This window comes from Molothrus ater, chromosome 5 (genome assembly GCF_012460135.2).
Source record: "Molothrus ater isolate BHLD 08-10-18 breed brown headed cowbird chromosome 5, BPBGC_Mater_1.1, whole genome shotgun sequence".
NCBI lineage: Eukaryota > Metazoa > Chordata > Aves > Passeriformes > Icteridae > Molothrus > Molothrus ater.
Genome location: NC_050482.2, coordinates 48,222,115 through 48,236,647, shown reverse-complemented (window position 1 = coordinate 48,236,647; position 14,533 = coordinate 48,222,115). Strand labels below are relative to the sequence as shown.

At 40.4% G+C, this 14,533-nt stretch overlaps 1 protein-coding gene across 10 annotated transcripts in view; it reads right to left on the bottom strand.

The window, feature by feature from the left end:
- The window catches only part of IFT56 (intraflagellar transport 56), a 64,762-nt gene extending 50,644 nt beyond the window's left edge, over positions 1–14,118 (bottom strand). For all 10 annotated transcript variants that reach the window (XR_004981810.2, XM_036400747.2, XM_036400748.2 and 7 more), the window contains exons 1-4: positions 14,036–14,118; positions 13,530–13,667; positions 13,119–13,214; positions 7,146–7,260 (exon numbers count right to left, since the gene is read on the bottom strand). Coding sequence is in view for 9 of the 10 variants with exons in the window: in XM_036400747.2 (XP_036256640.1) it covers positions 7,146–7,260; positions 13,119–13,214; positions 13,530–13,667; positions 14,036–14,038 (352 nt within the window). In the remaining variant the exon portion in view is untranslated. The remainder of the gene's footprint in view (positions 1–7,145; positions 7,261–13,118; positions 13,215–13,529; positions 13,668–14,035) is intronic.
- Between the last annotated feature and the right edge of the window lie 415 nt (positions 14,119–14,533).

Genomic DNA, 14,533 nt, shown 5'->3' with positions numbered 1-14,533 from the left:
TCTTACATGCTCCCCAGCATTAATTGATAGGTTTCTATATCAAAGTTTAGAAGGGCTGCACATGAACCCTACATGTGCTTTTGTGAGAAGCTTCAATCACAACCATCCTTCACCATTCAAAACATTTGGTCATCAAAGACTCCAAAAATACAAGCAGGACATATTGTGGGATTTATACTGAAAATAACACATTGTATAACCACAGAACCATGGGTAAAGACACCAATGTTCCTTTTTTGAGTAGGTTTTCCTTTTTTTTTTTCCCCCTTTTGAGTGTGTTTTAGCATTAATTTCACAGTGAAAATCGTGACTTGCAAGCATTACTTCAAGAATCTAAACCACGGAATTTTTGTTTCATTGGTCAACCAGTGAGTGCAGGCTACCCTTGCAAACCTGGCATCTGATCTGACATCAAAATTGTTATTTACTTCTTGGCAAAAGCTGGAACATTAGCCCACATTATTTAACACTTAAAAACAGGCGAAAGATGAAATCTGAGTTTTGATGGTGTGCATGGATATATGTAGGGTGGAAAAGTGTCCTGCTTCATAAGGTATTATATGATACTAGCTATCTGATAGTCTTTAAAATAAATTGCTTAAAATCCCATGCAAATATAGCCCTGTCAATATAGAAGCAGAAATATGGAAACATTCAACATCAGCAGTTTCTTTTCTCTCAGTGTCAAATGCATTCTTTAAGGAAGACAAGGCAACATATGAACAAGGTCAGATTAGTTTTCAGAAAGAATGGGGTCATGAATATTGGATAAAGACGCTGTCAATCACTGGAGCAGGAAGTGATACAACTGCCTCATCAGAGATAATGATTTTTAAGGGACATTTAAAGGACATTAGTTTGCTTTTTATTATGCTCTATTGCTACTGAATTTCATTGTCACTGATATATTAATATTACAAGGAAGCACAATCCCCTTTTCTTGTTCTACTTTTTCAATGTAGATGACATTGTACTTTTTCAATGTACAATGACTTTTTTTTTTTTTTTTTTTTTTAAATCAGTACTAAGAAATCTTGGGATCATAACGTACATGATGATAATGCTGCATGGCAACAAACTGGACCCTGCTTCAGGTCTAGTATTGGCCTTGTACTCAAGCATTGAAGTAGCTGGGTGAGATTTATCTCTTTACACCTAGGAAAAGCATTGATCTTCCTTTGACAGAATTTTTGTCGTGATCAGGTGCTCTTTTTCCAGGCACTTGCGTCATAGCTGTCATAGATCTTAAGTGTTCTGTATATTTTTATGTGCTAACACTGATATGCACCTACTGAAGTATTTGTTAAAATATAATAAGCAATTACAGTAAGAAGACATTGTTGAAGTATTAAATAATAAGCAATTACAGTAAGAATGAAGACATTGTTGAAGACGTCTTCACTAGTTATTAAACAAAACGTCAAACTTACTAGAAATGGCAGCTCAGATCTTTGTGGGTTCCATATTGCTGTCCCAGGCAGTAAAAAGATGATGAAATAGAGTCACGGACAATCTGGAATTTGTCTCCTCTCATAAGAGTGCAAGGCACTGCTGGTCATGCATCCAGCATTAACAAATCCCATCTAGCACATAATGCATATTCTATAGCAGCCCTTCACACATCGACAGGTGCAGAACACATGTTAAACGCACCTAGCAGGAGCTGGTAGCAATGGAGCAGGGCTTAGAAGGCTCCATCCTGATAGCAGAAAATACAACCAGAGGAAACCTTATTCTCCTTGTCCCTGAGAAACAACACTCTGCTCATCTGAACACAGTAGCTGAATGAAGCCCCCTGTGTCTCAAAACCAAAGCTTCACTGGTGGAGCGGGAAAATGAAAGGGAATGGGAAAAATGTTAAAAAAAAAAACATGGGCCAGCAGGGAGGTTTACATTTACACCCATTTGAACAACTCAACTGTTCAGAATTTTCTTGAATTAAATTTATGGAGGATATTCACTGAAATTTTTCCATTCCTACAAAACTTAAATGGCAGTTCAGCCATGTTCAGTTACTTGCAACACACACACATTTAATTTCAGTTATACTAAGCACAAAGTAAATTAAAGATAATCAAATTAATTACTCCTGGGCTGTAGCTTCCACTATACTTAAAAAAACCAGCCAAGAAAATAAGGTTAGTAGCTTTTAGAGTTTAAACATGTGATATTTTCACTTGTGCACTTTGGAATTCCATTTATGAAATGGTTGGTTCAAAACCTCAGCTAAAATGCACCAAAAATAACTACTGTTCTCAAGACAGAGAGTACAAGCAACAAAGCAGATGAAAATCATGTAGCTGAACATGCAATCATAACAAAAGAAAAACCCAGAACTATTCTGTGCCTGCTTGTAACTGAACATTTTCACTAGTGATAACTATTTCACACCTGAAAAACACTATTTCACAAATAAGAAAAACTGGTTTGGAAAAGATCATTGTTCTTACTAACCCATCTCTGTTCGGCTTTTGTACAATATTGCTTGTTTCAATATAGGCTGTAAAATGAGTTCTCTGTTTAGTTAAACCACATTCAGATCTGACACATGCAGAGATGTGAAGAAGAAAAGTAATTACAAAGCTTTTCCCACCAAAAATTGGAAGGGATAAAAAAACCCCCAACTTTAATGAATGGTTCAGCAATACAGCCCTGTCTGTGCATGAATCTTAAATTTAATTCTAAGATTCCATTTATCCTGAAAGACTGTTTTTCATAACAAACTTAACTGTAGCCCCACTTATGTGCACATTTTGTGGTTTAAAAGAACAATTTTAGTTCTTATGCTTTAGTTCTTAGTTTCTTTCTTAGTGCAAGCCAACAGCTTCTGAAAGCATATGCTGACTTCTAAACACTCGGATCAGTTGTGAGGATCACAGTCCAAGTGTGCCAGGCTGAGTTTCTGTTCTTGGGCCTTTGCAAAGCAAAGAACTATAAATGCAACATAAGAGTATTAGTTTGTATAATGAAAAAGTAATAATTTGTTGTTATTATTATATTCTTAATCAAGATCAATAGTTTAAGCCTCATTCTCTCAAGACAAGATTGACTACTCAGAGCACAGAAAACATATGTTCAGCCAATGCATGAGAACACAGATGCAAAAGGAGGCAGCAAAGCATCACTTGACAGCTTCACTATGGGATGACTACAAAATAACAGTAGCTGACTTGGAAGTAACTCTACCTTCACCTCAGAACTAGGAACATTAGTAACTGCAATGTGAGCAGACAACAGGGGAAAAGGAGAAGCTGGAAATACCTGAAAGGATTTTGGAAGAAAGCCTAGAGGAGGTAAAATACAATTATAATGAAAAACCTTCAAGGAGGGTTTTTTCTTTATTGCCTTTTTGTTCTACTTCTTAGGTTATATTTGCAGTAATTCTTTTTTATATGACTTTTTACATTCAGTCTTATTCTTTCCTGAGAGGATCATAGAATGGCTTAGATGGAAGGGACCTTAAAGATTTCTAATTCCAACCCCTGCTGTAGCCATAAACACCTTGCTCAAGGCCTTGTTCAGCTTGGCTTTGAACATTTCCAGGGATAGAACTTCTCTAGGCAACGACCTTCACAGCAAAGAATTTCTTCCTTGTATCTAATCTAAACCTACTCTCTTTCATTCATTTCATAAAAGCCATTCCTCCTTGTCCTATCACTAGATGCTTGTGTTAATAATGGTCCTTATTCAGCTCTCTTTTAAGTTCTGTCTAGGTACTGGAAAGCCTCAATGTGGTCTCCCTGAACTCTTTTCTTCTCCAAGCTGAAAAATCCAATTCTCTTTGCCTTTCCTTGTAGGAAAGGTGCTCCATCCTTCTCATCATTTTGGTGGCCTACTTTGGACTTGCTCCAGTAGGTCCATGTCATTCCTGTGCTGGGGACTCCAGAGCTGGATGCAGCACTACAGGTGGGGTCTCACCCAGGCAGAGCAAAGGGGCAGAATCCCCTCCTTCATCCTCTGCCCATGCTCTTTGGATGCAGCCCAGGATACAATTGGCTTTCTGTGCTGTGAGTGCCATTGCTGAGTCGTGTCCAGCTGCTCGTCCACCTGCACTCCCAAATCCTTCTTGGCAAGGCTGCCCTTGATCCCTTCATGCCCCAGCTGGTGTTGATACCAGGGGTTGCCCCAACCCAGGTGCAGCACCTTGCACTCGGTCGTGCTGAACTTCTTGAGGTTCTCACAGATCGACCTCTCAAGCCTGTCCAGATCCCTATGGCTGGCATCCCATCCTTCAGGTGCGTGAAGAGCACCACTCAGCTTGGTGTTATTTGCAAACCTGCTGAAGGTGCACTTGATCCCTTCACCTGTGTCATTAATGAAGACATTAAATAACTCTGGTGCCAATGCAGACCCCTGAGGGACATCACTGGTCACTAATGCCCACTGGGACTCTGAGCTGTTGATTACTACCCTCTGGATCTGACTGTCTGACCAATTCCTAATCCACCTAACAGTCTACCCATCAAATTCCTATCTATACAATTGTGAGAGAAGAATGTTGTGAAGAACCGTGTCAAAAGCTTTACGGAAGTCCAGATAAATTACATCAATAGCTCTTCCCTTGCCCACTGATGGAGTCACTCCATCATAGAAAGCCACTAAGTTGGTCAGGCAGAACTTGCCCTTGGTGAAGCTGTGCTGGCTGTCCTTAATGACCTCCCCATCCCCTCTATTCCATGAAGTTTGAATTAAACAACAACAAGCTAAGAGATCAATTCATGTCTATTATAAAATAAAGATAAAACCTTGCTCCACAAGAGATTGTGGACTATGTATCTGTATGAATACATTAATTACCTCATGGCTTTTAATGATTGTTCCTAAATTTTACGTATCCTGCTAATTTTTCCTCGTTAATGGAATGATGGTTAACAACAATTTCCTTAAGCAACAATAGTATATGGCAAGAACGAACATGATTTGATTTCAGGATATTTACATGTTTGTGTGGAAAATCTATTCCAGAAAGCTAGCTGATATTTATACTCCCTTTCACACAGATATTCTGTCACTGTAGAAATTTAGAACTATAGCTGAAACTAAATTAGTTCTCCTGAATTTGTTTTAGCAGTATGCTACTTTCATGGGTTTAGCATAACTGCAGCAATAAACAGCACGCACTACACAAGAATTCAGGCAAAATAATCCCAAAATAGCAATGGTAAAGAGTCTAATATTAACACTACCTATCATTTTTTCAGTGATATTCAAGGCAATATTAGATAAATGGTGTTCTTCTAAAGACTTTTCCTCTTCAAAGGAAGTATTTTTATTTTTCTTCAAGGTCTTTGCAAAACTGTGGAAGAGAGCACAAGACAATATGGCCTCAGCTGTCAACACTATATTGCAAACAGCCACCACTGATGCAATCCCAAATTGTTAAAAAAACCTAAAAGAGGATCTGACTTAAAAATAAAAAGCTTTAAACTCAATATAAGAAAGATTGAAAGGGGAATATACCACACTTACAAGCTTACAAGTGGAGAAAGGACAAGTATTACAAATCCTCAGCTGTGACTGCTTCCCCACCAAGCTTAAGTAGCCAGAAATCACCAGGATTACAGTACTACAACAAAGGTCTGGCACCTCATTATAAGAACTGGCATGCTGTCCTTCTTAAACAATTATGTAAAATCAAGAATTGATCAGGAACTGAACTAATGTGACCACTCCATTATTTTCTGTTCCCTCCCTCAGCTCTTGCTTTCTTAATATTCCCACCCTTGCCTCCAGCACCCAAGTACCACTAACTGCACCCCTTGCTCTGCCACTCACCATTCTATTTACTAACTAATCTGAAGGGGCATGACACCAACCTTCCCTCTCCTCCAGCTCACAGTTAATAAGTGTGCATGCCAGCTGTGTATATGTCATCTCTAGAACGGATTGCTGTAACTCACAAGATGTGAAGCGGACGACAATGGCTCCAACTGGTACAGGATGCAGCTCCTTGCTTCCCCCATGCTTTAGGTCACAGTGACACCTCAAAGCTCTATTGCCCATTTACTTTTAGATTAACTTCAAGTTCTAGGTTGCAATCTCCAAAGCTCAAATTTGTGGTACATTAAAGATTAAATTACTTGTGAATATTAGAAATTTACACACCTCTGGAACAATGCAAAACACAAAGCTCTGCATGAGGTTTTTTTACAATTGAAAATAAAAAAAACATTTTTTTTTCTAGTTGTGGGATTCAAGCTCAGCATGATCTTTTCAAGGATTTTAAAGGGATATGAGAACCTAATTATTTTTTTTAAATGATCCAAAGCTATCCTTTTGGAAGACATTCTTCCACAGCAGAAGAAAGTACACTACTATTTTCTTCCTACTCTATTTTGCAGTCCAAGACAAGAAGACTAATGAAAGAACAGAGAAAACCCATCCTTCAATAAGAGTTTTATCCTAAGAAGGCAGGTCAGAAGTTGAGTGGGATATCACTACTACTAATTTTACTTAAAAAGCACTGAGATACTATGGTTATAGAAAACAATCTAAATCACTAAGATACATAAAAAGTGATGGGCAACAAAATGAAACTACAGAAACATTTTTAGGCAGTAAAAATTGCCCTGGAATCTAATTTTCATTCCTCCTCTTTAAATGAACCCATGCATGTTCAGATTTAAGTAGAATTGTAATAATGTGACTATTGAACTCTGTACCTGGAAGAACCAGATACCAAACATCAGACTTACAAGGCAACGAGACCACCTACTAAGTCACTCAAACTACATAAACAGACCTCTTGTCTTCATCAGGGAGAATGCTTAGCTCTCTCAGATGCTTATTTTTTTATGATTTCACAGGCTTAATTTGTTTCATCTGCACTGGCTCAGGGACACAGAATCAGTCAAAAGAAAAGTAACCTTTTGTTGCTGGTTGGCATATGCTGGGTTTTGCATTTAGAAATTAATAAGATAAATTATTTTCCAGATGCTTCCTTTAGTTCCAGCTGCTCCACACGCCCAAGGTATTTTTAGGAAGGAAACTGCATCATAATTCTCCCATTAAATGAAAGTTAAAATTAAGTAACCCCCAAACAAAACCCCAAACCCAAAAAACTTTGCTCTAAAGTATCCTTGATTGCATCCTTTTCTGGAAATTACTTTAAGTGTTCAAACCAATAACAGAGCAACACATCTCACCTTTCAAGGCTGCTTGTTCTGCTTGCGTGTACATCCCCAGAAAGAAGTAGGTACAGGCAAGGTTCACCCAAACATCTGGTTTGCAAGTTGCTTGCTTGGTTAAAGCCTCATATTCCTGTAACAGAAGAGAGGGCTGATTTTAAAAAAATGTGTAATAGCGCATACTTGTATTAAATATAATTCTTTCTTCCACAATTTTACAATGTATCGTTAAACAATTTATTCTGAAGTTCACTGCAGTCCTTACAACAAAACTGTTATTTTAAGCTATGTCCCCACCTTTTTGTTTACAACAATATAACGGACCACAGGGACAAGCAGTGCTATAAATCATCACATATAAGCAAGATTTCTGTCAATATTGACGTTACAGAGATATAAAACATATTTATATTGTAAATATATTATAATAAAAATATTATTTACATATATAAGCCCCAATATAAGTAAGCTATAAAAGCATCAATATAATCAACTTCTGTTGCTTTCTTAAGTTCTCCTCCAGTCAAAGCCTGGGAGCCATAATCATCAGGGAAATCTCTTTGTGAATACTTACTGGTGCAAGTGTTAAATGTGTTTTTGTAAACCTGTAGGTAGTGTCTTAGTGTATATTAAACCTGTGGAAGTGTGTGTTAAGTCTGAGGTTATGTAATATAATAACATCAAGTGCAGGAAGAAAAATTTTTTGTACTACTAATAACTAAAATAAGTATTTTAAATTGTATTTAATTTTATCACATCCTTTTTTTAGTTCCTATTTTTGTCTATGTTTTATAATTACATATTAGTACACTGGTACATGTATATAATTTATAAATGTATAGATGTGTGTATATACATTGGGGATGTGTACTCAAAATTTTTTTACTAATAGGGGTACAGCAAAATTGCTTGGAGACCACTGCATTAAAATGCAAGCCTAAAAATTGGTATTGGGCAAATTCAAGATCTCCTTATGGATGAAGATTAGTAATTTGTAGTAAATATTAATAACCTGTTGCTAACTTTACCATTTCCCATTTTAAGATTTACAGCCAACAGATATAGAAAGGCTCTTGATAGCATATTCTGATATTTCTTACACATCCACATTGATTACACATCCTTTAATTCTGCCACACAAACTTCTTCATTTCTTCTTATTTGTGAAACAGCAAAACTTAACAGATCAATCTTTCAATCTACTTCTTTTAAACAAAAAAAACTTTGCAGCCACTAAACAATTATACTCCTGAAGATAAGCATCTTTTCTCAGAGTAACAACAGGTACTAAAAACAGAGGCATGGAGTTCCCTAAATGCCATTTTTTTCCTGTGTCACTGTTCTGATAGATTCCTAGGAAGGACCATCCCAACGGAAGTGCCTGCTGCTGGTGCTCCTACTCTTCATCCAGCCATGGAGGCATGAAGCATAAGGCAAAGCATGGTCATGCAAGGTTCTCATCAGACCTGCTGAAGGAATGTCATCCATGTACTCCAGATCACTGCAAGCCACTCATCCCTCCCAGCAAAACAGCCTCTTGACTCTCTACTTGTTCCCCAAACATGAAATGGAAGCTCCCTCTCCCTAGGGAGAGTTTAGCAGATTGAGCCTCTGTGGGTGGGAGACTTCTTACCTCTGGGGAAAAGGACAGAGATATATATACATAATGAGATAAAATAAGCCATGCCCAAAGGACAGAAAATCCCAGGAACACAAACATGCTGATAACAATAAAGTTTTGAGCTTGCAAGCATAAAGAATTAATTTTTTTTTGTTGCCAAATAAAAGTAAACTGCACTCTGAAACAGAGAAGAAACTCGTAAGGAGCACCTTAAAAGCCAGCTCAGTCTTGCTAGTATTTCAGGGACTAGCTGTCCAACAATATTTACAATAAATAAATATAAATATCATAAACATCATCATAATAATGACTAATATTTTTAAAAATAAAACATTTACATAGAGGCCAACTTTTCTGAGGCCAGTTTAATCTTGATGTTGGCCTGTCAAGGAGCTCTGAGATATAGGCCACTGCTGTTTATTGGGACCATCTGGAATCTTTCAAAATTCATTCAGATTAAATGCACCCAAAGGTCTCTCCTGACTAGGGCTTCAGGCAGATTAATCAGAAAAGACAAAGTGCACAAACACAAGTCATGTTATGGCCTGGCCCTTCAAAGTAAGCAATATATAAAGAGTGTTCTACCAGTACCAATGTGAATCTACGGAAATATAAAATAAAAATTAGGACTATTAGTGCTCCTTACCCTGTAGTTCTGGGCCATGTGTCTGGACTATGTGCTGTTGCCCCTTTTCTCACTGAAAGCCATTCAACATCAGTCTCTCAAAGACTACTTCACAAGAACTTTCTCCCCTACTTTCTAAATAAACCAACAAACCCAAACAAACTAAATACTCTCAAACCTGTCCTAAGAGTCAACCTGTGGCATGCTTTTGCCATCCAGCAGCATTAACAACTCCTTGCTATTTTACTGTCCTCCTCCTCATACCTCTATCACTAGACACATGCAGTTTTCCTCAAAAGCAGGCTGCCAGGTCAATTGTCCACAACTATGGACATGTACTGACCATGTGGAGGGCCAGCTTAATGCCCTTATTACATGTCTGGATTCTTCAAGCCCATTAACACAGATGCTGAAGAGCCAATAAACAAGCCAACATATATGGCTGCTCGACATGTGGTCAAAGAGATACTTATTGTAACCTGGCTACAGACATCATAGAGACGCCTAGAGAACTCCCAGAGCTAAAAAAACCCAGTTTTTACTTTGTCTTCAGCTATCAGGAACTGGAGTGTACCTGTATTCTCACACTTCTCACAGAATTACTCAAGCATGACCAGACACTGTCCATGGATGAACAATTACCCTAGTACAGCCCTGGTCCTTCCATGACTTAGGATTCGACTAAAATTATTCTGAGCCAAGCTGGCAGGAGGTCCTGATCAATAAAGTGGTGGAACTGCTCCTACTTCTCTGCCAGGTGGCAGATTGGAGAGACTGTTGCTGGCTGGTTGTAGGATTTTGACAGAAACAATGCATTGAAGGCTTTGGCCCAGGGATCATTCTTTGCTCTCATGTGTGCACCGATGAACCAAAATGGCATTAGCATGTCCAGCAGCTGCACCATGTGTGCCTAGAAGCAGAGGGTACAGACTGCAACTGTGAAACTTGTTCTTGAATCCAACCAAGAAAAGCACCTGCCCATGCCAATTTGTCTCATAAATTTTTTTAAATATACGTATAGGTATAGATGTAGATACAGATATTTAAAAATTTAGTAAACCATCACTTTCTTAAGGCCCCGGCTGATTCAATTTATAAGACCAGGCAGCTCAGAAACAGAATAATTGGCCTGATGCTCTAGTTCTGGTACCTGGGTGACACTGGGAAATTTTTCAGAAGATTTAAGATTTGAGCCATGAACAAATGGCAGCTGCTGCAGAAAGACAGATGATTTTTTTCCCATTATGGACACTAGATATGGAAGATTCCAGAAAACCAATTAGATGTCACCATATACTACGAATTCTCTGGTTGCCATATGATGCCAGGAAGACACAAGCTACTCAGTAAAAAATAAGTTTGTCCATGAAGGAAGATAGTCAGTCCCTCAGGAAGAACTGCACCATCACTGCTGAAGAGTCAAGCCTATTGCAATAGCATTTGTAAACTGGGCTACAGCAGTAGGGATGATCCCTACCAGACCAGTGGCAGTGGCATAACCTTTGAGAAAGGCATCTGCTGTTAAGAAGGGGAAAGTATGACCCCAGTGAGGCTGAGGTTAGTGCCCTACCTAGAGGACACTTAACGGTTGTTGGTGTGCCTGTGATAAGAGAATGTGAATTCTCTCACATGAATGTGACAGAGATTTTGCTGTCATTCTCTCTGAAGATATTCCTGGAGCTGGAATGGACATCTGTGTGTTTTTCACTTATTCCCTGTTTCTCCTGGTGGTGCATGATGGACACCTCATCACAATTCCCAAGCTTCTCCAAAAGTTGCTATGCAACCAACATGCCTGGCTCACTAAGAAAGTATCATCATTAATAAAAGCATGGAACAGTGTGATTTCTGAAGACCCTCATCAGGTACATGGACCATGAACTGCTATACAGTGACACACACTAAGTGTTGTCACTTGCAGGAACACATAGCAGTGTAAATCATTTAGGTTATATGCAATGTCATTCTGGATAATTCAGCAGAATCTTTGACCCATAGTATTTTATCTACAGTGCTTTTGGCACTCCCCAAAGAGTGCTCCAAGATCTCAAGGATGTAGATTATCAAGGAATTTGTCCTTGAGAATACAGCAACAACACCTCTGGAACATAGCAGATGAGATAGCAGCATTTTACACTTCAACATGGAATTTGATAACTAAAAGGCAGTTCAGCCTCCGCGGTGGAATGAGACCTACAGTCTTAGAAATTAAAACTAGAGTGTTCTGTCCCCAGAGAAACTATGTTGAGATGCACAGGCTCATTTCCCACATGTCACCACAAAATTGCAAAGCTATCAGGACTTATCACTGTGCAAAAAACCATCATTAAATCCGGGAAGACAAGCCCTGTGATCTCTCACTTAAAACATACACAATCAATCAAACTACAAATCGCTCATACAAACCTTTTATTGTCCCTTCTTGGGCAGATAACCAGGAAAAAGAAGGCTATGTTGCAGTGTTTAAAATACCGAATCAAGAGCATCACCTAGTGGTGAATCAAACACCACATGCAAAAACTAATTAGGAAAATTTAAAAAAAAAAGCAGCTGCCTTTTCGTTGAAGGGAACATGTAAAATCTACTCTGGCTATAAAAGCATCTACTGGGTATTTAAAAAACAGAATTTATTTCAAATTTATTTTCAAACTGTTTCTTATTTCAAAGAAATTCCAAGTTATTTTCCGTCTGTATATGAACATTTTTCTTTTTTTAAACTTGCACTGCCTATTAACACCTAATACATGGATGTAAATTAACTACAGCTACTGATTGTTGTATTCATAGTATCTAAATTCCACAAGTCTAAACATGAATATTAATTTACTGTGATGTCCTGCACTACTTCTATACTGTGTTTACCATCCATTTGATTCACTGAGCGTTTCTAATAACTCTAACAGATGTTTTTCTCATCAATTTTTAAAGGGCAGAGTGCCTTGTGCCTTTCTTACTTAGAAGCTTTAGAGTTTTCAGCTCATGTATGCATCTTGTGCATGTGACCATTTATCTAAGAGAGAAAATATCATCATTGTTCTATAATCTATTTCTTTTCTTTTTATTATCTTTTGTTAATACTTTAACATCTGTTTTTAATATTGATTCTGGGGAAAGCAAGTTCACAGACTGCAAAACCAGCTATACTTCGGTTACACTTCACAGTGAAGGGACACAACAGAACTGTAAGAGGTAAACATTAAAATGTACATATTTGAACAATTACCATATATTTTAGTGACGTAAAGCTTTTAGAAAAAAAGACCACCTCATTTAATTGAATTACCTAATACAAGAAAATGCAAAGAAGACCAATAAAGTACATTAAATAGTCAGGGGCATCAACCTCTAAAGAAAGAATTTTTTCATACTTATCACAGATAAGCTACACAATGAAGATAGAAATATTATTAAACCTCAGAAATGAAACTGTGGAAACCTAGCTGCAAAAAGGGAATGATGGATTTAGGACATGAACAATGACATTCAACAGAACAAATTAGGCTACTGACCCTAGTATGAAATAAGTCAGTACATAATATTTAACAAGTTCTATTTTCATAGGCAAAATACCATATTTTCCCCCAATCCAAACTGCTTCCCAGAGCATCTGCCTCATTACTGTACATTTGTACCTTAACTGGCTAGTAGGGCTTTTCCCTATTACAGACCATCTTCCTCCTGCTGTCCTTATTTTATCACAACATCCCAGTTTCCAACCTCGGGAAGCAGGATTTCCCCACCTTACCTCCAGAGCTCTCTTGTAGTCACCCAAATGAAACGCACAGTATCCAATCCAAAGGTTGCCATCCTCCTCCTCCTCCTCCGCTACGTGCTGTTTAAACTTTGCAGGGAATAAAGAATATAAGAATTTTGTCAGCTGCCAGAGTTTCTAAAGCCCCACAGATAACCAAAGCAATACTAGGCTATCATATATCACGGACAGTTTGACAGCTGTGGATGCTGCTGGGATGGAGCTGCTTTCACATTTCCAAGGGCAGCAGCAGGCAGCCCTCACAGGCCAAACCCGGCTCTGTGAAGCGGGGAGCAACAGATGCCGCTGCAGGGCCCAAGGGGGCGAGAGGGTCACAAGGCAGGGGAAGGGATGCTCTCGCCCCGCAGCCCTGAGGGCACAGCGACGATACCGCTCTCCCGTCACCTCCAGCAAGGCGATCGCGCCGGTGAAGTCCCTCTGGGACAAGAGCTCTTCCAACTGTGGCACCTCCTTCCCTTTCTTCCTCCGTCTGTCTCCCGGCGGCGGGGTACCCCCCACGGCCGGCTTGGCCCGAGAGAGCATCTGAGCAGAGAGCAAAGAGGAGCCGGCTCAGAGCGGGCTCTCCCTCGGCGGTGCCTTCTCCGCCGCGTCCCCTGTCCCGCCGCGCCTCGCCATCCTACCATCCCTCACCGCCCCGCCGCCCCTCACCATCCTGCGATCCTTCACCATCCTACCATCCCTCACCGCCCCGCCGCCCCTCATCATCCTGCGATCCCTCACCGCCCGCCGCCCCTCATCATCCTGCGATCCCTCATCGCCCCACTGCCCCTCACCATCCTGCGATCCCTCACCGCCCCACCGCCCCTCACCATCCCGCGATCCCTTCCCGCCCCTCACCATCCTGCGATCCCTCACCATCTACCATCCCTCACCGCCCCGCCATCCCTCACCATCTTGCGGCCGGGCCCGGGCTTCACGTTGGGCCGGCGGCGCCGTTGCCGGGGTAACGGCGGGACGGCGGAAGGCCTCGGCGAAAGGGCGCCGGCTGACGACCGGCGCCGCCCCCAGGGTTCCGCCTCCCCTTCGGCGGGCGGCGATCTCCGCGGAGGCCGCCTCAGTGAGGAGCGCGCTGGTTCCTCCCCCAAAGCCCGTGGCACTTCCTCTCCTCGCCTTTGGGCCCTGGCCTGAACATCCGGGTCCTGCACTTGGGTCGCAGCAATGCCACGGATTTGGGACAGTGGCTGGAAAGCAGCCATGTGGAAAAGGACCCGGGGGTGCTGGCTGACAGCGAGCCAGCGTGTCCAGGTGGCCAAGAAGGCCAACGGCATCGTGTCAGACAAAATGTAGCCAGCCCCTGTACACTCGTGAGGCCACACCTCGAACCCTGTGTCCAATTTTGAGCCCCTCACGACGAGAACGACGTTGAGGGGCTGGAGCTTGTCCAAAGG